Source organism: Balaenoptera physalus (assembly GCF_965194825.1).
Source record: "Balaenoptera physalus genome assembly, chromosome: 6".
NCBI classification, from domain to species: Eukaryota; Metazoa; Chordata; class Mammalia; order Artiodactyla; family Balaenopteridae; genus Balaenoptera; species Balaenoptera physalus.
The window spans coordinates 47,032,495-47,056,205 of NC_138885.1; the positions used below are offsets into that span (position 1 = coordinate 47,032,495).

Below are 23,711 nucleotides of genomic sequence, written 5' to 3' on the forward strand. Positions count from 1 at the left end.
TCTGTCCCTGATGATATAAAGTATTTCTTTGAAGAAGGGTGCACTCACCTGTCTAATTATACCTAATACTTAGTGAGCAGAGCCACCAGTCTTGGTGGCAGCAAGCAGCAGCTAGTCTTGCCAACATTATCAGTACTGAAGATGCTAAGACCAAAAATCTTCCTGGTAGATCCTCCCTTCACTGGGTCAGAGAATGTGCAAAGACAATGGGCATAGTATTACCTTTAACTACACCCCTTCCAAAAACTCCCAGGTAAAGAATCAAGCCTGGGGCTTCCCTGGTGGCGCAATGGTTAAGAATCCGCCTGGTCCGGGAAGATCCCACATGCTGCGGAGCAACTAACCCCATGCGCCACAACTACTGAGCCTGCGCTCTAGAGCCCGCGAACCACAACTACTGAAACCCGCACGCCTAGAGCCCGTGCTCTGCAACAAGAGAAGCCACCGCAATGAGAAGCCCGCACACCGTAACGAAGAGTAGCCCCCGCGCAGCAACAAAGACCCAACTCAGCCAAAAATTAATTAATTAATTAATTAATTAATTTAAAAAAAGAATCAAGCCTACTTCATAACTTTTTAAATAGGAAATTGTGAACTCTTTGAGATCATCTCTTATTAATCTTTATATCCCCACATAGTAAACAGTATAATGCTTAACATAAACTATGCCCTCTGTAAACATTTGTAAAAAATTAAATATTTATGGGTAGGCTAAGGTCAAGATTGATTATATACATAACAAGTTACCTGAAAGCAAGCATGTATGCCATGTGACCTCAGTACAAATTTATGAACTATGATTTGGCTTCAGTTTTGATACCATTATGACTAAACTCATTCTCCTTGGAAAGACTGTTTAATCCGTTTAATCCTTTCACCCATTTACCTGGTTAGATGCACAATACTCAATTTTCTTAGAATTTATATTCTGTTCTAGTCATGATTTTCTTGGTATTCTTTATCAGTTTCATTGCCATGTCAATTAAGTTAATGCCTTTAAATATATGTATATGAATCACAACTTTTTTCATTATACAAATGATACATATTTATTGAACAAAAAACAAAACAAAAAACAAAAAGAAGAAAATAGAAAATAGCCATAACCCAACCATGCAGAGATATCTGGCATTTGTATGTATAGTTTCTGGACTTTTCATTTCATATATATTTACACATATCCCTCCTTTATCAAGATAGGATCACTCTGAACTTAATGTTTCTGGATCTACTTTTTAAAAAAATTTATTTATTTTATTTTATTTATTTTTGGCTGCATTGGGTCTTTGTTGCTGTGTGCGGGTTTCTCTAGTTGTGGTGAGCTGGGGCTACTCTTTGTTGCGGTGCGCGGGCTTCTCATTGCGGTGGCTTCTCTTGTTGCGGAGCACGGGCTCTAGGTGTGCGGGCTTCAGTAGTTGTGGCTCGCGAGCTCTAGAGCACAGGCTCAGTAGTTGTGGCGCACGGGCTTAGTTGCTCCTCAGCATGTGGGATCTTCCAGGACCAGGGCTCGAACCTGTGTCCCCTACACTGGCAGGTGGATTCTTAACCACTGCGCCACCAGGGAAGCCCTCTGGACCTACTTTAAAAAAAATATTTAAAAAGCAAATTCTAAGTGAGCATATTTTAAATTTGTTTTCAAATATGTATTCTTTGTTCCAGCTTCATAGATCATGGCAATTTTTCCTGAAAGCAGATATAGGTAAGACTTATTCTGTGAACCTCAATAACGCAAATGAGTCAAAGTTTAACTAAAAGGATTTCAGGTCAACATAAGTAAGGGCAGCGTAGCAGGCAGTCACAACACAGGTAGAATTCGAACCAGTTGGTCTCTAAGTCCCCAGCAATGAGTTCTGTGATTCTCTAACTAGAGTAAGGGAAGAGAAGAGGTATGGAGGAGGAGGCAAGAGTTTTCAAGATTTATCAGAGGTATAGGGAATTGTTTGATTGGAATGAATGCATAAATAAATTTGGAAGGCAGATCATAGGCAAACTGGGGAGTTGTGTGTTATAAGGAGGTGGGGTGGGGAGAGGAAGGATATTAAGTACATTAATCATTATCTTCTTCTCTTTGCTCTTCTTTCTCCTTCTTCTCCTGGCTTCAGCTTTTGCATCTGAATGTCCCTAGACTCCCAGACTTCTGAAGTCATCCTTTGCTTTAAATACCCATACACACTCACTTCTTCCTATAAATCAGGACAGATTAAGTTATGCTAACAGTAATGAACAACTTCCAAATCTCAATGACTTAAAACAATAAAGGTTTATATTTCATTCATGCTGCATAACATCAGGCTCAACCAGGGATCCAAGTGATAGAGCAGCCACATCTCAAATAGTTCCCTCCATACAGGAGGGAAAGAGAGTTCTGGAGAATCAGCAATCAAATGCTCATCTCTGAGATAACATATCTAATTTCTGCTTACATCTCATTGGCCAGAATTAGTCACATGATCCCACCAAACCACAGAGGGTCACAGGGTACAATGCTACCAAAGTGCTGGTGGAGAACCAGAAATACTTGGTGGGTATTACTAATGAATGTCACACCATATACCTACAGGAAATCCAATGTCAGTTTCAGATCTCTTTCTGACTTCTGTTTTCCCATAAACTTGAAAGCCCATTGTTCTGTTCAGTGTCATATTCACTTTCTAAAAACTTCTTGATATAAAATAATTAAATGTTTCACTTTTCCATATATTTCACATTGTTCTACATAGGCTCTATCCAGCCTACTGGCTCTGTAAAAGTTGGCAGCATTCCATGTGAAGATTAAGTATTTATTGTATGAATGAGTGGAATGCCACATATTTCTTAAACCTTGCTCTATGCCATGCATTAGAATTTCTCTCCAACTGTTTTAAATCGTGCACTAGGGAAGTAAGCTTTATTTCTTTTATTACCTTTATTCATACCATAGTCCATATGGAGCTCTTGGGGTGAGTAGGGCATTCCTGTATTGTAATTTAATGGCCTTACTGGCAGTGTTCTTAAAGATGTCCTCTACTGACATATTTCGTAATTCACTGAGCTCCACACTTCTCTTTTCTTACCTTCTCCTCTCTTTCCTTCACTTTCCAAGATTACAAAATATATGATATAATCAATAAATGATATAATTTATGTTTTAGTTTTCATACTGTATGCCAAAGAATTGCATTTTCCCACAATGTCTTGCTTGGAAATTGAAATCCAGTCTTTTTAAAGTATAATCAGACATGAGATCTCTTAGAATGTGTTTCTCTTTCCTCTCTTCCTTTTTCTCCCCCTCCGTCCACATCCACCTGACACTTCTCCATACTTTTTCCCGGTCAGCTGAGGCTGAGCATGTTGAAAGGATTTTAAATGTCTTCTTCTTCCTCTGACAGATATTTGAAACTCCACCCTAGAGTCTCTTTTTTTTACTTTAAATTTGTGGAATAGTGACATCACTAAACCACTGTGCCAGCTTAGGAGATCTTAAAGCTTGTTCAGTGCAGTCTTAGCCCAAATCAAGTGTAGACTTGTCCCTTCCTTGTCTTTAGGTGTCTAGTAGCTGCTTAGACTTATGGGCATTGGAACACTGTGGGGAAGCAGCTGAAAGGGGAGGTACTTCTGCATAAAAGCAGTCCTGCTGGGTTTTCAGCCAGTGACTGGTGGGTGCAATCAAGAGATTGGGGGCAGGGGGTGTTGGTGGTGACATTTATCCCTGAAGGCAGAGCATTGGACTGGCCAAGTCTTCTGAGCCCTTGAAAGGAATTTTCATCAGTGTATCTTCTCTCAGCTCCTCAGACACATCCTGGGTAGTGTGTACTAGGGGGTGGGCAGGGAGTGCTTATTATCTTGGACAACTTCCAAGGTAAGTTCACAAACAAAACTCCCTCTGCTCTCCTCTCTCCTTCTCCCTCTGGTTCTCCTCTGAATTCCCACCCACACCCACTGCATCTGTTCCATACAAAACCCTCATTCTCCTCTTTTCTTCCACAGTAGAACTGAACACCCCCTCAAAACCAGAGCCCACACGATTAGGCACTGTTTTCTCTTTGCTGAATGATAGGGTTTCCAAACATTGTACAGAGGTGGGGGGAATTGCATGGGGAAATGGGAGGGGGAGAAAGAAATCCTCCACCCTAGATTGGGTTAATCCATCAAACTAATCATTAAATGTTATGTTAAAACAAGTTGAACATTTACACCCTGTTATACTTGAAGCTTTGTTAAAATGCAGATGAACAAAGAAGGGTATCTCTTGTTCGTTATTTGACCTAAGTGAAGATTAATTTCCAACCCTTTCCTGAGAGTAATTTTCGATAAATGAGACCTAGAGGGAACTGAGTACTTTAGAGAGATGCAGAAAGCACATGGGCAGAGAATATGACCAGGAAAAGAATGGGGAAGGCTGTGACGGTTCTGCTGTAGGCTTGCACAAGTAAAGTTATATTTACTTCCTAAACCACGAACTTAAAATACTCATATAGGACCTCCCTGGTGGCTCAGTGGTTAAGAATCCGCCTGCCACTGCAGGGGACACGGGTTCGAGCCCTGGTCCGGGAAGATCCCACATGCCGCAGAGCAACTAAGTCCATGCGCCACGACTACTGAGCCTGCGCTCTAGAGCCCGCGATCCACAGCTATGAGCCCGTGTGCCACAACTACTGAAGCCCACGCGCCTAGAGCCCGTGCTCCACAACAAGAGAAGCCACTGCAATGAGAAGCCCGCACACCGCAACGAAGAGTAGCCCCTGCTCGCTGCAGTTAGAGAAAGCCTGCACACAGCAACGAAGACCCAACGTAGCCAAAAATAAATAAGTAAATTAATTAATTTTAAAAAATACTCATATAATTCCACTTTCCAGAGAAATATCATGGTTTGTTCCTTCCAACTCTCTATTTATCCTATTCCCGCCGACCATGCCTATCTTCTTCGTAGTCACGCTTACCTGGTCTAGACTAGATCCTCTTTTGCACCAAATTTAAACCCTCTAATTCTGTCAGTGAACTGGGATATAATCCCCTCATCTCTCATCTGCTGTGGGTCCAAAATAGAGAGTTTTGAACCCTAACAGATTTATGCGCATCTCAGTGAGTATCCAGTAAATTCTGCACCCTCAGCCTACCCCCCACAACTGCTCGTTCCAGGAGAGATAAGATCAGTCTAAGCCTTTGATGTGCAACACAAAGATGCCTAAGGGATTCAAGGCTAACTTTAGATCAGAGCAAATCCAGATTCCAATATCAATGGCGGAACTAAGGAAGCATGAGAAATGAATATAATGGGAGCAAATGGGAAGCAGTTTGGTAGCAAGAGTAGAGACGCTAAGTAGCGAAGAATGACAAATGAGAAAGAGAAGCCAAAGCTGCCAAAAAAAATGGCTGTCAATCAACAGGAAACACCACTAGCATCAGAGCAGTGGGGTATTAGCAGACAGGTTCCCCAAGGACCCTGCACAAAAGGAGAGGAAAATTTGGGGTATTTCAAGGCATGGTGACTTTTCTATGATAACTGTTACCTATGATTTCGATCATCTTCAAAGTTAGAGTGGTTCGGGGAACCTAAGGCCATATTTTAATTAACTTTATGACTATCTACCCACCCACCTTCCTCCCAAAAAATCAAGGATTTGTGGCCTGGAAAAATTTGTATTATAAGATAGCCCCAAAATGCTGGAATGTCCTAAGTCTCTGAAACTGAACTACTTTTCTGGAAACTGATGTATTTACCTACTGACCACAATAAACCAAGGACTGCAACAGACCCCACCCAGGACAAAAGCAGACAGAGGAGAGGGTAAAGAAATGCTACATCACTGGAGACAGTTTAGAGTTTGCCAGCTGTGTACACTTTTTGTTTCAAACTTTCTATACAAGCTTGGCAATGTTTAAGGAAAACTAAAGTAACATTACCAGGGTCAAGTTCAAGATTAGTGTTTAACCCCAAACCCCATACCGCATAATTGACTTACTGCAAATAAGGTATTCAGGGTTTCTCTTAAAATTCCTACTGGTGTCTTTCTTTTGTTGTTTTGAAACCACTGCTGAATCTGCACCAAGTTAAACAAACTTCCTAAGAGAAAAGTGTCCATGACAGATAGAATAAATGATCCCCTTTCAAAGTAAGTGAATTTTAAAATGTAGATGATCATTCTATATCCTTAGTTTTGGTTGCCAATGCAAATGAGTCAGAGAATTTGCCTCAGACAGTGAGTTAATTGTGTAACTCTACAGAGGAAAATGCTATTGGAGAGTACTTGCTGACCTCACAGCTGAAAAAAAAAAAAAAAAAGAAAAACCATTTAAAAGATGTGGAAACCAGATGTTTCAGACACATTTCAGCCTCTGCTCTGGGAATTTATCCTGAGCAGCCCCTAACAGGCTATTCCTTCTCTACAACTGAGATATGGTCATCTTAATTTACTTATTTGTCTTGCTGTGGGAAGAGGCTCACGGATGGGGATTCAAGAATGGAATTTTTCATAACTCCATATGGCTTGGTAAGAAACTTCACTCATGAGCTTCTTGTTGGGAAAGTCGCTTCTCTGAATTCATGGAGAAGTGAATCAAAGCTGTAAATTTTTCTCTTCTGTTCAAGGCTGATGTTTTCAAAGAAAATGCTTGGGAAAGATAGCTACTGGAATGCATATATCATTTTTTAAAAAGTGTTTCTGCCTTCTAAAATTTTAAAATAGCTTTTTATAAAGTGAACTGTTCAGTAGAAAATAGAGGTTAATATTTATATTCCATATGAAAGTATGCTTTAAAATTTTCAAAGAAGGTGTGGTGGTATAGTGCAGAATGTTTCCTTAACAAAATAAAACCACCAATATATTACTTTGTTTTCATTTCAATGCATTTCTAGTCAGATTTCATAACAGGTAACCATAAGAGAATTACAACAGGTAAATTGGAATACACAATAATTTTATAATCATTGCTCCATGTACTCTGACCTGTAGTGTATATCATGCTTTTTCCAAACATCTTTTGACTAGTTTGACAAAGCCAGCTTGTAATATAGAAAAAAATGAAAAAAGCTTGTATTTCTGGATGCATTCTTACCACTTGATTTCTTTTGTTTGAGCTATCCATTTAAATACTTTTCTACCTCTTTTGTTAGACAAGGAAAGTTTCTTTTGTTGTTTTGTTTTGTTAAATGTAAGGAATGACATAGACCTAACTGTGAATATAAACAACAGACCAAAAAAGGCTAAATAGAGAAAACCCAAAATACCCCATATAGTACTCTAAACAATGCTTTAATTCTCATGATACAAATTAATACTGCTTTATGTTCACTGTTGTGTTTGATAGTGAAAAAAATTTGAATTGCTCAAGAAGAAAACTGACAGATCCTTGTATAAAATAGAGAAATAAAGAGAAAGCAAAATTAACCTAGATTTTGATGTTATGCTTGCTAAGCAGCACATAGTTATAGAATATTTTCCCTTTCAGCATGTTTCTCTCTGGTAATAACTGCAGCCATGCGGATTTCATTAGAAAGCTCGATTGCAATGCACAGCCTTGCAGCCTCTTTTTTCAGTTTGAGCCAGTGAACAGCTTTCATGCTGAACAGTGCAATCCATTTGGCCAAGACGGGGTCTGGAATTTACTAGGGGAATGAGCAAGTCTCTTTATTTTCATTGCACACCATCAAACTTGGGAAATATACACCTATTTGTCAGAAATGACAAAGATGATCATAAAGCTAGTAAGAGTTAAACCCACATGGATAAACTGAAATGCTGTCAAATTTGCTAATGATCAAGTAATTTGGAGTTGCTGTTTTTTTTTTTAAGTGATGTTGTATATCACCAAAATATAAACCTAGACAATAGGAGTTCTGTCCTAGAGATAGAGAGGAGCAAACACAAATGTTTGTTAATAGCATACTGCACATTTGAGGCCCAGAGTGATTGCACAGTGCTTCATGCTTCAATGTGAGACAAATTATTGACCAGTCAGCCTAGCATAAATTGTTTACAGTTGGTTAGGCCAATGCAGTAGTAGAAAACTATTTAGGGAGGGAAGAAAGTTGAATTAGAAGGCAGGAATCTGCTAGCAACTATCAAGAACAAGGCACTTTAAACTCTTGGTCTCAGTCCCATACTGGTAAAATGAGAAGTCTGAAGTAGGGGACCCCTAAGGTTTATTTTTAACTCTTGTATCCTCTAATTCCTTAGATAGTAATTTTTTAAGACACTTAAGGACAAGAGACTTCAACTAGTTTAAATGGATTATGAAGATCAAAAAATGTACAGATAAGCAATTCTTTTTAGCCATTGTATTGAATCCAAAAAAGGAGAAGGGAAAAGTAACATTATCATGAGCTCCTACTAGGATACAGAAGCTATGCTTATGGGTTTTATGGTTTATATATTCCAAAAAATAGCTGTCATTATTCTCATTTGATAGATGAAGAAACTGAAGCTCAGGCAGTGATTTATACAAGGTCATACAACTGGTCCACTGTAGAACCAGAAACAGAAATCAGAGCCAACATACTATTGTGTCACCACTTACTAAAAGGAAAAGGAAGTTACTGGTTAAATAGATTTTCAATTTCAGTGAATGACAGCTAGAAGAATTAATAAATTGTTACTTCCTCTGAAAGGTGAAATTTTTTAGATTAGGACTCATTGTACAAAGGACCATCTTAGTAGTTTAAAATTCTGAATTGGGAAATACTTTAAAATAAATGTGTGCTTAAACCTGTCAAGTACACATGCCAAGTGTACTCAACTTGTTCATAAGGCAAAATAATGGGAAGTTTGGGTCTCTTTCAGGAATAGTGTGGAATATTAATATTATTTAATAAACTAAAAATTACAGCATAGACATTTCTGCTATTTAAGTTACTACCTTATTACTAGACAAGTTTAAGAGGTACCAAAAGTTTAAGAAAAACTACCAGGAAGAAAACTTAAAATTATTTTTAAAAATTTTTCTGTTAATGTATTTTTTTCCTGCAAACATCTGTTAAAAGAAAAACTGAAGCATACTTAAATTTTTGAGTTTATCTGAGCAAAAATCCATTTGAATTTGGCAGCATCCAATCTAACAGATAGAAAGGAGCTCCGAGGAGTGGTACAAAATGCAAGACTTTCATAGGCAGAAGGGAGCAGGCAGAAGGAAGTTTTACTAGGGGAAAAAGCAGGTTGGTTATGGCAAGGTTACTTTCCTTCAGGGGATGGCAGGGGTCTATCAGGCAGATGACCTAACTGGTGGTGATCAGGAGATTTCTGACTGACTGGTTTAAGATTCCATTTCTGGGTGAGCCAAAACCATACTTAAGTCTTGGTTTGGTGATGTGGGGCTTAGCATAAGGGCCTCCATTTGGACCTTGCTGTCGTGTTTTTAGTACATCATATTTTTATTTCTGGAGTAAAATATCACGGAAATCTTAGTTTGAGAAACCTTGGCAGACAAAATAATTCATACAAAATTTTTTTTCAAATAAAGATCTTTTAGAGAACAGATACAGTTTTAACACTTTTAAAAAGTAACAATAGGGCTTCCCTGGTGGCGCAGTGGTTGAGAATCTGCCAGCTAATGCAGGGGACACGGGTTCGAGCCCTGGTCTGGGAAGATCCCACATGCCGCGGAGCGACTAGGCCCGTGAGCCACAATTGCTGAGCCTGTGCGTCTGGAGCCTGTGCTCCGCAACAAGAGAGGCCGCGATACTGAGAGACCCGCGCACCGCGATGAAGAGTGGCCCCCACTTGCCGCAACTAGAGAAAGCCCTCGCACAGAAACTAAGACCCAACACAGCCATAAATAAATAAATAAATAAATAAATAAATAAATAAATAAATAAATAAATAAATATTAAAAAAAAAAGTAACAATAATCTCCATCACAATACATTAGTAAGCACTACATGTCTCCTTCTCTACTAGAAGCCTTAGTACCCCTGTACTTCAAAATAGATGTACTTGCATTGCCCACTAGTGCTTGAGTTGCTTGAGAATAGGGCTTGATCCCCAGCACCTATCAAAGTACCTCATGGTATATTCTTAAAACAACCAAACTGGAAACGAGTAAAAGCTTAGTTAATGAGGCTTTACCCTATGAAGGACACTTGGGAAGTAGGTGACTCTCAAAGGGGAAAATGACTGATGTTCCTTGTGTTCTCTGACCTATAAGTATCAGATGCACTAAGGTACTGTGTATTAATGACAGGCTTTTTCCATATAAGGTATAAGAGCAGTATCCCATGGAGTCCAGAAAAATGCCAAGCAGCATCTCCTATTGAACTGTGGCATTGCCAACTTCAGCTTGGGGAAGAGAGTAAAGAACAGTATTTCTAATACTGCTGGATTCATATCTTGCTGCATGCCAAGAAACATACGTTCTCGTTGGAAATGGTCTTGATGGTGGCTGATTGCACAGGTCAGGGGACAAAGACTTAACAATAATCTGACAGTCAACATAGAACTATTAGAGCTATGTTATGATTATTGTCTTGGGAATCTTTTCACATTGTTTCTATGGCAAAATGCACTCCAAACTCAAAACAATCATTTTAAACAGTGATCTAGTGGGAGACAGCTCATGTATGACTTAACACTATCTAAAATACGTTGGGAACAAATGTGAACCGAAAAAGACAAACCAGCTAAAGAACTTAGGAACTGGTAGTTAGGTGTGTCCCACTTTTTCTCTGCTGTATTTAAATCTATTTTTCTTTTCTTCAATGTAATATTTGCTTGCTTTGGATTCCTTTAAACTTTTCCTCAGTTTTTGATTTGTTTACTAAATTCTCAATTATATTGCATTAGTCATTTCCCTCAAATGGCTATTTTGGCTTACTTTTCTCCTTCATTGTGAGCCAATTTTCATTGGTTTCTTTTGCCTTCAACTCCTTTTCTTTTCCTACTGCTTACCTTTCTAAGTTTTTAAAACAAAGCCAAAAAAAAAGTCAAAACTCTATCACCTTTGGATAATGCAGAAATACAATGTTGTGTTAAAACTTTCTTTCAGGTTTTCAGTTCAAAAAATAATATAGCCTCAAGTTTCTATCTATGTCCCCCCAAATTCCCCTCATTCATATTTTTTTTCCAAAGCTTTCTAACAATGAAAACTTAGCCACTCAATGCAGCTGACCCAGGGAACCCTTTGGCAGGAACAATAGCTGATGTAATCTTCCAACTGAGGCCACAAAATTTCCCTTGTTCCACAAGAATGGATAATAGTGCATTGATGACATTTTGTGAATTCACAGAACAAGCAGCAGGCGTGTACCACAGAGAAGCGCGGTCTGGCAAGTACAAGCTCACCTACGCAGAAGCGAAGGCGGTGTGTGAATATGAAGGTGGCCATCTTGCCACCTACAAGCAGTTAGAGGCAGCCAGAAAAATTGGTAACGGCTTTGACAATAATCTTCTTTTTCACCCTTGGAAAAAAAATTGTCTACCTTTCCTGCAACCCCTTATTAAGACTTTTCTCTCCACCCCTGCTAATAGTTCCTCCGGCTTCTCCTATCTTCTCTGCCTAGAGCTGGTAGACAATTCCTACTACTAGTAACTTAGTTGGGGTCACACCCCATTGGGAGCTGATAAATAAACATCAAAAGAAAATGAAGACATCATTATCTCGATATCATTTAAACTCCTCATTAATTTTAATGCCATTGCTATTCATTTTTAATATCATTCTATCTCTTCTTGACGTCTGTGTGTCATTTTCCTCAGCTGTTAAATGGTGCTACTATGTGTGTCTTACAAAGAAATTTACTTGGTAGAAGAAATAGTGAATTTAGTGGATTTTTTTTCAATTATTTTCAATTTTTTCCTTTTCTTTTTTTTACATTAAGTGGGAGAATGCATTTGTACTTTAGGATCAAAAGCCATGAGGAAAAGTAGGATAAGCAAGTTGTAAGGAGGCAGATGAAAGAAACTGGAAAGATGATGTCAGGACACCTGGTGAAAACCCAGTAATTAACAAATGCTGTTTGCTTCTTTATATTAAAAAAACCGGGCTGCTACTGTGTCTCCTGGACTTTCAGGAGAATCCAAAAGGCCACCCCAATTCAGAATTTTCTTCTCCACTGAAGATATCCCTTTGCTGATAGGAACATACCTGGCAAAGCTCATACTATTATTATACATTACCCAAGACAAAAATAAGGGTGTTCTCAAAAATGCCCCGAAGTCTCCCCAGATGACTGCTCAGTCTATACCCTTAGGGCTCTGTGTGACGCAGTAAATGGAATGATGTATACAAAGGCCAGAGACATTACTAGCCATGGGGGACTTGTAGTCAAATCGTTCTTGGATGGCATTGGCAAATATTAAAACAGCCTCCAAAGCTGAGTAAGGAAAACAAGGCTGAGGCTTTGTTTGAAATGTATGAGAACTTTTATCCCTATTCAAATTTTTTAAATATTAGTGATATCTTAATTGATCCTGAAGGAGAAATTATCATCTGAAAAAAATTTTTGCAGTATTGATGGTAATTCCAGAAATAAACTCATGGCACTAGCTCGGTCATTTGTGAAAAGAAGCCAGCTCTGAAATTGGATTGTTTTCATATCCATGGTATTATTATTTCCTAGTCCATCTGCTTCTTTTTTTTTTCTCCAAGTAAGATGTCATTTTCTAGTAAAAATCAGATGTTACAAGAACTTTTATATATATTCAAACTTTATTTTTTAAGAAAACAGTTCTTCCCCTTTTATATGAACTGGATTTGGGCAGTTAAGACACTGTCCCTGTTGCAAGGGGCCATCTTAGTTGAGATGACCTTCACTCAGCTGAGGGAATAACCAGTTAAACCATTACCCTTCCATTCTCTTGCAGGATTTCATATCTGTGCTGCTGGGTGGATGGCCAAGGGCAGAGTTGGATACCCCATTGTGAAGCCGGGGCCCAACTGTGGATTTGGAAAAACTGGTATTATTGATTACGGAGTCCGTCTGAACAGAAGTGAAAGATGGGATGCTTATTGCTACAACCCACATGGTTTGTCAAAAACAATAATTTTATACTATATAAAAACAGGTACAGGTTACTAAGAGGTTAGTAAAAAGAAAAGACTTCTTCTTCCAGAGAGAGAGCAATTTAGTAACGATAATTATTAATAACAACTACCATTCATAGAATGATTATGCTGTGCCACACACTGACTTATGTCTCTTCAGCCACACTGTCACTTTATTGTTATACCCATTTTAGAATTCAGGAAACTAAAGTTCAAGAGCTTAAGTAACTTTCAGACAGCCAGTAATTAGTAGGCAGGTGAGATCAAGACAATTCTTTTCTGTGCCAGGGAACTTCCTGATTACAAAGGAAAAAAAAAAAAAGATTATAAACTTGTCACAGTTAATTAGCTAAAACTATGAAGTAGTACTACCAAATGTTAACTGTTCAAAATTATCCCTTTAATAGAATGAGAAAAGGAAACAGAATAAACAAAGTTTTTCCCTAATTTCTTTTTGGGCACAAATTCTTAAACTTCCAAACTAAGCAACCCTCACTCTGTGGTTTGTTTTAACAAATATATACTGGATATGCTAGTTATTATTGTAAGTACCTGTTTATTCATATTCTTTTTCCATGGTTGATTGCAGCTAGGAAAACTTTTAAGAGAAAATTAACACATTATAATTACTATAAACAGTAATTCTTGATCCACGCTGTTGGAGAAAAAAGTAGACTGTTGTTTTGGGATATATTTCCCCCAGGATAATATTACAAAGCGTTACAACATGTTACAAAGTATTTCCCACATATATGATCATAAACATCCTCAGATGGTGTCCCATTTGGATCTACCTTAGAGAATGTCCATGACAAAGCAGGAGATTACAGTGAAGTTCTAGCATATTATTATAGAATTTATTATTTAATAATATTATTAAATAATAATATTAACCATTGGAGAACAGTTTCTCACATTTGCAACTAACCTATACCTCACAATAATGTATACTCCAAGTAGAAAATAATTTTTCCTAGAGCTGTCACTTATTCCCACTTGAGACAAAATATGAATAAATGGGGGGGTGGGATGAATTGGGAGATTGGGATTGACATATATACACTAATATGCATAAAATAGATAACTAATAAGAACCTGCTGTATAAAAAAAAAATAAAATTCAAAAAATATGAATAACGTGCATTCATATAGACTATAACTTTCAAATCACTTTGACATACTTTAAGCCTATAGTATACTATATTTAGTCCTATATTTAGTCATTGTTAATAATTCATATATCTTCTTTTCCTCTCTTTCTCTCTTCCTCTCTTCCTTTTTCTTAAATATATTTATACAAGCAACTCTCTTTTTACTCTTAAGAGTAACTTCTATTTCCAAATATATTATCTGATTCTTTTGCTTGATAAACTTCAGGATCTCTGAGCATCTACTCAATCATTTCCAAAGGTCAAAGTCTAAGGAAGATGTAGAAGTACAAATGGAAAGATTCTTACAGTATTTCATTGCCCTTTTATAAGAATGCCACCTTAACTTCCAAATTTTTATAAGCTGCTTTTGTTTCCCATAGAGGCTGAATGCTTTTTACTCTGGGAATATGTGTACAGAATCCTGGGAGACCTGTGCTTACTCAAGTCTCAGCTTACTTTTGGATTCAGTGATATACTGATTATTTAGGATGTGGTCAACCTGAAGGGGACTGGGGGCCACCTGAACTAGCAATGGGAGAACAGTTCCTTGAAAAATAATTGGAATGAAAAAAATCATAATGGTATCAGAAAAATAAAGCAATGATTATTAATTAATCAATATCACCAAGTTAGAGTTGATTGAAGCAAGGAAGAATAGGGTCATTCAGAAGTGTTCAGAAGTCAGCTTGCTCATTCGAGTTCTGAATGTGTGGCATGATGCCGACTGCCTCCTGTATGAATACTTCTTAACCAACTAGCTGTCAGTCCTCAGGCACCCAGCCTGCTTTATAAATCTGTCATTTTCTAAATAAGCAAGAGATGAGGCAATAATTATATGTAACATGAAATATAGAGCTGAATAGATATAGCTAAATATAAAAACAAATTAGTTCAATATTTGAATTTTTTCCCTAATCTAATGATATATACATCAAAGATAGGATGCTATGGGACAGAGAAAATCACTCCCAAAGCGGGCACTGTACATGCTTATGTGCACATATAAACTATGTATTATATAATATTTAATAATACAATAAGAATAGCTTACACTTTGCATAATACTCTTAAGCTATCCTTTATATTTTATCCTCAGAATAGTCCTGTGAGGGAGGTAACAGGAGAGGCATGACTATATTTATTTTACCAATGAAGAAACAGAGGTATAGACTGGACGCAGAGCTCAGACTAGATCCCTGACCCTCTTTTGTCACTTCCTTGCCTTTCTAAGAGCCTATTCTGCCCTGGGGTGATAAGCTTCCTTTACTTCTATGGTGTTAAGGATTCTAACACAATTTTTTATTGTAATAGTTATTTTAAAGGAGAATATTCTTGTAAAAAACTTCTAATTGGGGAATTCTCTGGCGGTCCAGTGGTTAGGACTCGGCGCTTTCACTGCCAAGGGCACAGGTTGGATCCCTGGTCAGGGAACTAAGATACTGCGAGCTGCATGGCGTAGCCAAAAAAACAAACAAAAAAAACCCTCTAATTGATATAATAAAAAATACCTTTGAATGCTCTCCAGAGTCACCACTACCATCACCATCACTCAGATTATTTTTGAGTTTCCAGTTTGTATCTTTTTTTCAAGACACTAGACATTTAGGTGATATGGAATTTAACTGGGGCCCTTCCACAGCTTTCTCTCTAGGCATACTGTAAAATCACTGTTCTGGCAGAGATTGTTTGTTCTTATAACAGGTTATGGGACAGGACAGAAATCTGTGAAATGGTAAATGACTTGAAAAAACCAACATGGATATCTTCACCAAATCCTCAAATAGTATGAGGATTAAGGTGCTAATTTAAACCAGTAAAAGGAGTATAGAATGATTATAAATTATTCCTTTTAACTGGATTAGAGTGACCTTCAAATTCCCTACGTGATCTTCATATTCTATAATGATTTTCCAGACAGAATTTATTGGACTCATTATTCTAAGTGTCTGAGTCCCTGAAGACACAGTGGTGACACCACAGAACAAAATCCCTGTCATCTTGATTGGGCTGTTGGTAATATGGGCATATATATTTGTCAAAACACATTTAAGTGTACACATAAGACATGCATCCTATGCTTAAAACGTAAACAGAGCAAAAATGTCAACAGGAGCACAATTATTATTCCTTCTTGCTGTTTTACTTTTAAAAAAACTCACAAGTGGGGACTTCCCTGGTGGCACAGTGGTTAAGAATCTCCTTGCCAATGCAGGGGACACAGGTTCGAGCCCTGGTCCTCGAAGATCCCACATGCCACGAAGCAATTAAGCCCATGTGCCACAACTACTGAGCCTGTGCTCTAGAGCCCGCGTGCCACAACTACTGAAGCCCACACGCCTAGAGCCCGTGCTCCGCAACGAGAAGCCACCCCAAGGAGAAGCCCACGCACCGCAGCAAAGAATAGCCCCCCGCTCGCTGCAACTAGAGAAAGCCCGCGTGCAGCAACAAAGACCCAACACAGCCAAAAATAAATTAATTTTTAAAAAGTTAGAACAAAAAAAAATTCACAAGTGGTCTATGTTCATTTTAGAGAATTTAGCAACTATTAATGAAAAAACATTTATTCTTTAGCTACAGTTACACACGATATACTATGGATGCTATATATTAAATCATTTTATTTTTATTTCATAAAAAGTACTAAATAGATGGACACTAAGAAATGAGTATCATTTTTTAAGTAGGAATCATTTTTTTAAAATGCTTTCTTATCATTTTTTTTTTCTCATTTCAGCAAAGGAGTGTGGTGGTGTCTTCACAGATCCAAAGCAAATTTTTAAATCTCCAGGCTTCCCAAATGAGTATGATGATAACCAAATCTGCTACTGGCACATTAGACTCAAGTATGGTCAGCGTATTCACCTGAGTTTTTTGGACTTTGACCTTGAAGATGACCCAGCTTGCTTGGCTGACTATGTTGAAATATATGACAGTTACGATGATGTCCATGGCTTTGTGGGCAGGTATGTATTGTTTCTCCATACAGGAAGCTAATGAACATCCGATATTTTGCATGATGTTTCTTTTATTTCTCTCCAACTGTCCCTACAACATTGATTTTCCAGTTTATCTATTCTCCTGCAACAGAGTATCTTTTTTTTAAATTAATTTATTCATTTATTTATTTTTGGCTGAGTTGGGTCTTCGTTGCTGCACGTCGGCTTTCTCTGGTTGCGGCTGGGCTACTCTTCGTTGTGGTGTGCGGGCTTCTTATTGGGGTGGCTTCTCTTTGTTGTGGACCACAGGCTCTAGGCGTGTGGGCTTCAGTAGTTGTGGCTCACGGGCTCTAGAGCGCAGGCTCAGTAGTTGTGGTGCATGGGCTTAGGTGCTCCGTGACATGTGGGATCTTCCCGGAACAGGGCTCGAACCCGTGTCCCCTGCATTGGCAGGCGGATTCTTAACCACTGCATCACCATGGAAGTCCCTGGCATTCTGACTTGCTCTATTTTTCCTCCACATCATAAAAAAATTATCACAATACTTCTCCAACTAAAAACAACAAACCTACGTTGAGTTGCAATTTCTAAGCAGTGCTTAAGCTGAGATACTTCATATTTCAATGTTTTAACCCCTCTTCTCTATTACAAATTCAAGTAAAAATAAATAAATATAACAATAAAATGTTGTAAAATAATAGAAAAATGAGCCATTACTTAGGGGAAATAAAGTACGTCAATTATCAGTAAGAGCCACTTGCAATAGCTATATAATAATCATTCATGTGACCTCTCTTTTTAAAAAATTCTCTTTCAGATACTGTGGAGATGAGCTTCCAGAAGACATCATTAGTACAGGTAATGGCTCTAAATTGAAGAACAAAACTATGATTTGCTTTCTCAGTATCAGTGAAAATGAAGGACCCAGTAGTTATTACTATATAGTTTTTAAAGTTGAGAGAGCTGAAGACAGATATAGCTTGCTAGCTTGTAAAAGGCAAAGAAGTGCTTATTTATACTTAAAGACTTTTATCAACTCCTTGCACTAAAAATGTGTACTCTCTGGTTATTTGCAGGAAATGCAGTCTGAGATAGTCTTGAATCTGCAAATCCATAAATACTGCTGTAGCTTATAATTCCCATAAAATGTGGTAATAAAAGGTCCAAACTTTTCATTGATAAAGGATTGAAGTAATTTGTAAAGTTGTTAAAATACTTTCTATCACTGAAAAAATTTTTACATCATATTTATTGCATTTTCACATTAGTACAGCAATCCCCAGAGAGTCTTGTGAAGAACACAGTTCTGTTAGATGTTTTTAATAGATATTACATGAGAAAAGGGCTCTAAGGTCAAGTAAATTTGGGAAATATTGGATTAAACAATGTGAAACAGCTTTCTTTATTAGAAGATGTCAGAGAACTTTTACTATGCTAATTATGCATAGTAAATCTAAAAAGGCTAGCTATAGTAGGCAATGTTTTCCAAATCTTTTTCCTCTTGCTAATTATTTTGTGTGCCTTTGTTCCTTGAAATGTACCCCAAGAAAGGTCCCTGTAGCAGCATACATTTATCTCAATAAGCAATACCATTGCTATTGCCTCAAACTGCTACTTTCTAAGAACTTTTACTTTCTTAGATGTCTTCATTTTCCTTTTTATTTTCAACACCAGCACCAGTAATTGGCATTCTTTTTTTGTTTTTATTTTTAATTAATTAATTAATTTATTTATTTATTTTTGGCTGCATTGGGTCTTCGTTGCTGCACGTGGGCTTTCTCTAGTTGCCACGAGCTGGGCTACTCTTTGTTGTGGTGCGCGGGCTTCTTATTGCGGTGGCTTCTCTTTGTTGTGGAGCACAGGCTCTAGGCACGCTAGCTTCAGTAGTTGTGGTACGTGGGCTCAGTAGTTGTGGCTTGCGGGCTCTAGAGCACAAGCTCAGTAGTTGTGGCGCATGGGCTTAGCTGCTCCGTGACATGGGGGATCTTCCCGGACCAGGGCCCGAACCTGTGTCCCCTGCATTGGCAGGCGGATTCTTAACCACTGCACCACCAGGGAAGTCCCTGGCATTCTGACTTGCTCTATTTTTCCTCCACATCATAAAAAAATTATCACAATACTTCTCTAACTAAAAACAACAAACCTACATTGAGTTGCAATTTCTAAGCAGTCCTTAAGCTGAGATACTACTAGCTAAAATTAGTCCCACACCCTAGCTTTGCAGTGCACGCAATTCTCATTTATGAATCATTACAAGAGATGGAAATTCTTGTTCAGTCTTGGAATGATTAATGTTTAAAATTTATTAATTCATTACTCTGTTATAGTCTCCCTAGGAAGAGTAATCTGTTAAACTTTTTATTTATCTCTTATTCTTTACTTGAGAACATATTTTATGTTAACAGAAAACTAAAAGAAGACATTTTATGAGATGTAGGAGGTAGTTGGGGGGTGAGAATCTTATTTAAAAAAAAACAAACAAAATGAAACAGAGGGAGAGTCAAAAAGAAGCCTGAAACTTAATATTTTTCTTGTTTTGTTTAAAACAGACAAAACTTACTCCAAATGTAACACCAAATCAGTGTTTTTCTTGCACAACTGCAAGGAACTAAAAAAAGAAAAACCCACACAATTTATTACTCAAAGAGAAACAAATCAACAGAAAAGAGCATAGTTAAATAAAAAGCCAAAGATTTAGCAAAACAGCGGGAAGAATACATTGATACAAAGTAATAGAAAAAGAAGATATAAAATATGTTTAAAGTATTATCCTATCAGTCAAGCATAATGCTGTTAACATTTTGATTTAGTTTTCTTCTTAAATATATACTTACTCACCCCTGGATATTTATATTAAAAAACAAAAACAGAAAATAAACTAAAAATTACCCATTACTGTACCACTTTAAAAAAAGGTATATAAAGAAAGAATGTGCCCACCCTTCTCATCTCTCCCCATCCAAGAAAGGCATTGGATAACTATGTGGTGACCATCCTTCCATATGTCTTCCTGTATAATACAAACATTATATATCAATACATGGAGACCATGGAGCTATTTTCAAGTCAGAGTATAATATTTAGATCATTCTAATTCTTTTTAATGACTACCTAATAGGTACCATAATTTGTCATATACCAATATTTAACATCCTGAAGGTGGTTGTTTCAGATTTTTTTTTCTTTTGCTATTGAACATTTCACTAGACATTTTTAAACCTCTATTTTGTAGTGCTATTTTATTTTTTAAAAGTAAATTTCTAGAAGTGAAATGTTGGGGTCATAGGTGATGTGCACTTAGATGTGGATAGATGTCACCAAATTAGCACTAGCCCTACAGTGCCAATTTGTATTTTAACCAGTTGAGTAATCTGAAAAAAAAAATTTTGGGGGGGCTTCCCCTGGTCGCGCAGTGGTTGAGAATCTGCCTGCCAATGCAGGGGACACGGGTTCGAGCCCTGGTCTGGGAAGATCCCACATGCCGCGGAGCAACTAGGCCCGTGAGCCACAACTACTGAGCCTGCACGTCTGGAGCCTGTGCTCCGCAACAAGAGAGGCCGCGATAGTGAGAGGCCTGCGCACCGCGATGAAGAGTGGCCCCTGCTTGCCACAACTAGAGAAAGCCCTCGCACAGAAACGAAGACCCAACACAGCTAAAAATAAATTAATTAATTAATTAATTTAAAGAAAAAAAAAATTTTTTTTTTAAATTTAAACAACTCTTTCAAGTTTGAGAAAAGTACAGTGGACCACAGCATGAACTCTGAACTCAAACCTGGTTCTGCCACTTATAACCCTACGGCCTTGGGCAAGCTACTCAGGTTTTCTGTGCCTCAATTTCATCTATAAAAATGACTATTTTAATAGTATCCACCTCATAGTGTTGTTTTGGAAAATAAGATGAAAGGCACTTAAAGCTGTGCCTTTCATCTTATATATATATATGGGGTTTTTGTAATGAATTCTGGATTTGTGATCTGGATTAAGAAGGTCATTCCCTCCTGAAAAAGAAAAATATTCCTATATTTATTTTATACAATAACGTTTTCCCTTTTTGTTTTTGGTACATTTTGGTCTTTAATGCAGGTAAAATGTAGTTAGGTGCTTTGTGTAAAGGGATCTAGCTTTGTGGGCTTTTTTTTTTTTAACAAATGCAAGGCTTGTTGCCATCATTTAGTAAATAATCCATCCATATCTTAATGGTTTGAACTGCCTGCCATTCTCCTGTAATTCTATGGATGTTCCTTCTACAAAGAATCCCTTTGAAAACAGAATAGACAAAATTTCCTCTAGGACAGATTGGAGAGCCACAGGAAAAAATATGACAGTCCTGGTCCCAGTTGGCAGTGAAACTACAGACTCTACAGCTTGAGAATCTAGTTCTGAATTCTGGGAGTCTTGTTCATGAATTTTTATATTCTCCTATGAGAATGAGTCTTTGAATTGTCAGCCAAATTGAAGGAGAGTAACATCTTGGTTCTTTTGCATCCTCCTCCTCCCCAGGAAATGTCATGACCCTGAAGTTTCTAAGTGATGCTTCAGTGACAGCAGGAGGTTTCCAAATCAAATATGTTGCAGTGGATTCTCTATCCAAATCCAGTCAAGGAAAGAATACAAGTACTACTTCTCCTGGAAATAAAAACTTTTTAGCTGGAAGATTTAGCCATTTATAAAGCAAAGAAAGACATTCCATATTTATGTTTCTATCTTTTGGAGCCCCTTTGATCTCACTTTTATATTATTATTATTATTAACATTTATTTATTATTTTTCTAAATGTGAAAGCAATACCTGATAATTTGGGAAAAATTGGAAAATAAAGAAAACTTTAAATGAGAGAATAAAATCTCCCATAATACCATTGCATAAAAATAACAAGCATTAACATTCATATATTTTTCTTTTAGTCATTTTTTGATTTGTGGTATATGTATATATGTATCTATATGTATTTGTATTTCAAATTTTGGAATGCTGCTCTATGTACAATTTGATATCTTGGATTTTTTACCATTGAACTTTATGGTGTACACGTTTTCCCCTATCATTGAGTATTCCGCAAAAACATGATTTTGAACATGATTTCATTTATGGTATTCTGTAAACTGTCCATGCTACGATTGTTCCATACTTTATGTAAACCTGTCTCTATTGTGGGAATTATAGGTAGTTTTCATAAATATTGTTTCAATAAACATCCTTGGACATATATGTATTTGTACAGCTCTCTAATTATTTGGGATAGGGTCCTAGAGGTAGAATTACTGAGTCAGAGATTAATTAAAATAAAAAATGTTTTTGAGGGAGATAAGCTGGACTTTATGACACTAATGTGGTGGGTGGTGGGCTGGATGGCTGGTGGGCTGCACTACTCACTCAGCAGACAAAGGCATCCTCTAGGGAAGCGAGAAAGTGAATGGACTAGGAAAATAGCAGGTCATTAACCAGCAGCATTAAGGGTCCATTTGAACTTTGTGGTATGGACTTTAACAGGAAATTGGTCAGCGAGTCTCTTTTCCTCTGGCCATGTTCAGCTACACGGGACAAAGACAGATTAATGAGAGAGCAGGAGTCAGCAGGGTCAGTTTTGCCAAGTGAGTATGATAAGACAGGGGCAAGGGAGTAGAGGATATGGGTAAGAAGGGATTGCAATGATAACCCAAGGAATTTAGTTTGATAAGGGGTGAAGAGAGGACAGTAAGGAAACGAGGGACAGTAAAAAAGTGGTGCGCTCAAAGAATTGTCAAATCAGAGTATGAAAGGGGACGCACTGGAGTTAGTAGGTAGTGGTCAGAGAATGAGATATTAAATATAACCTTTTGTGGCAGGCAGAAGAGTGTTCCCTCCCAGGATGTCTGCATCCTAATCCCCAAAACCTGTGAATATGTTACCTTATGCGACAAAAGGGACTTTGCACAAGTGATTAAGTTAAGGACCTTAAAATGGGATATTATCCTGGATTGTCCAGGTGGGCCCAATGTGATCACAGGGGTCCTTAAAAGTGGATGAGGGAGGCTTAAGAAAAAGAGAGTCAGAAAAAAGATATGACAAGAGAAGCAAAGTCAGAAAGATGCAACATTGATGGCTTTGAAGATGGAGGAAAGGTGCCATGAGCCAAGGATTGTGGGTGGCTTTTGGAAGCTGGAAAAGGCAAAGAGATTCTCCCCTAGAACTTCCAGACGGAATGCATCCCTGCTGACTCATTGATTTTAGCTCAAAGAGTCCCATTGGGGGCTTCCCTGGTGGCGCAGTGGTTGAGAATCTGCCTGCTAATGCAGGGGACACGGGTTCGAGCCCTGGTCCGGGAGGATCCCACATGCCGCGGAGCAACTAGGCCCGTGAGCCACAACTACTGAGCCTGCGCGTCTGGAGCCTGTGCTCCGCAACAAGAGAGGCCGTGAAAGTGAGAGGCCCGTGCACCGCGATGAAGAGTGGCCCCCGCTTGCCGCAACTGGAGAAAGCCCTCACACAGAAACGAAGACCCAACACAGCCATAAATAAATAAATAAATAAAATTTATTTAAAAAAAAAGAGTCCCATTGGACTTCTGAACTACAGAACTGTAAGATAATAAATTCATGTTGTTTTAAGCTACAATGTATGTTACAATCTGGGGGGAGCAGTGATATAAAGGTAATACACCTTTTAATCAGTTTCATGCAGGGTTAGA

The 23,711-nt window shown here is 37.9% G+C and overlaps 1 protein-coding gene and 1 long non-coding RNA gene across 5 annotated transcripts in view; one reads left to right on the plus strand and one right to left on the minus strand.

The window, feature by feature from the left end:
- Positions 1-3,431: 3,431 nt before the first annotated feature.
- Positions 3,432-23,359, plus strand: TNFAIP6 (TNF alpha induced protein 6). The gene is made up of 6 exons (XM_082465194.1): positions 3,432-6,470; positions 11,198-11,335; positions 12,774-12,935; positions 16,840-17,068; positions 17,859-17,899; positions 21,545-23,359. The coding sequence occupies exons 1-6, from the start codon at positions 6,377-6,379 to the stop codon at positions 21,712-21,714; spliced, it is 834 nt and encodes a 277-aa protein (XP_082321320.1). The 5' UTR covers positions 3,432-6,376; the 3' UTR covers positions 21,715-23,359.
- Positions 12,929-23,711, minus strand: part of LOC309662429 — a 34,633-nt gene continuing 23,850 nt past the window's right edge. For all 4 annotated transcript variants that reach the window (XR_014264667.1, XR_014264668.1, XR_014264669.1 and 1 more), the window contains 2 exons: positions 13,507-13,552; positions 12,929-13,250 (listed from right to left, as the gene is read on the minus strand). This is a non-coding gene — a long non-coding RNA (uncharacterized lncRNA). The remainder of the gene's footprint in view (positions 13,251-13,506; positions 13,553-23,711) is intronic.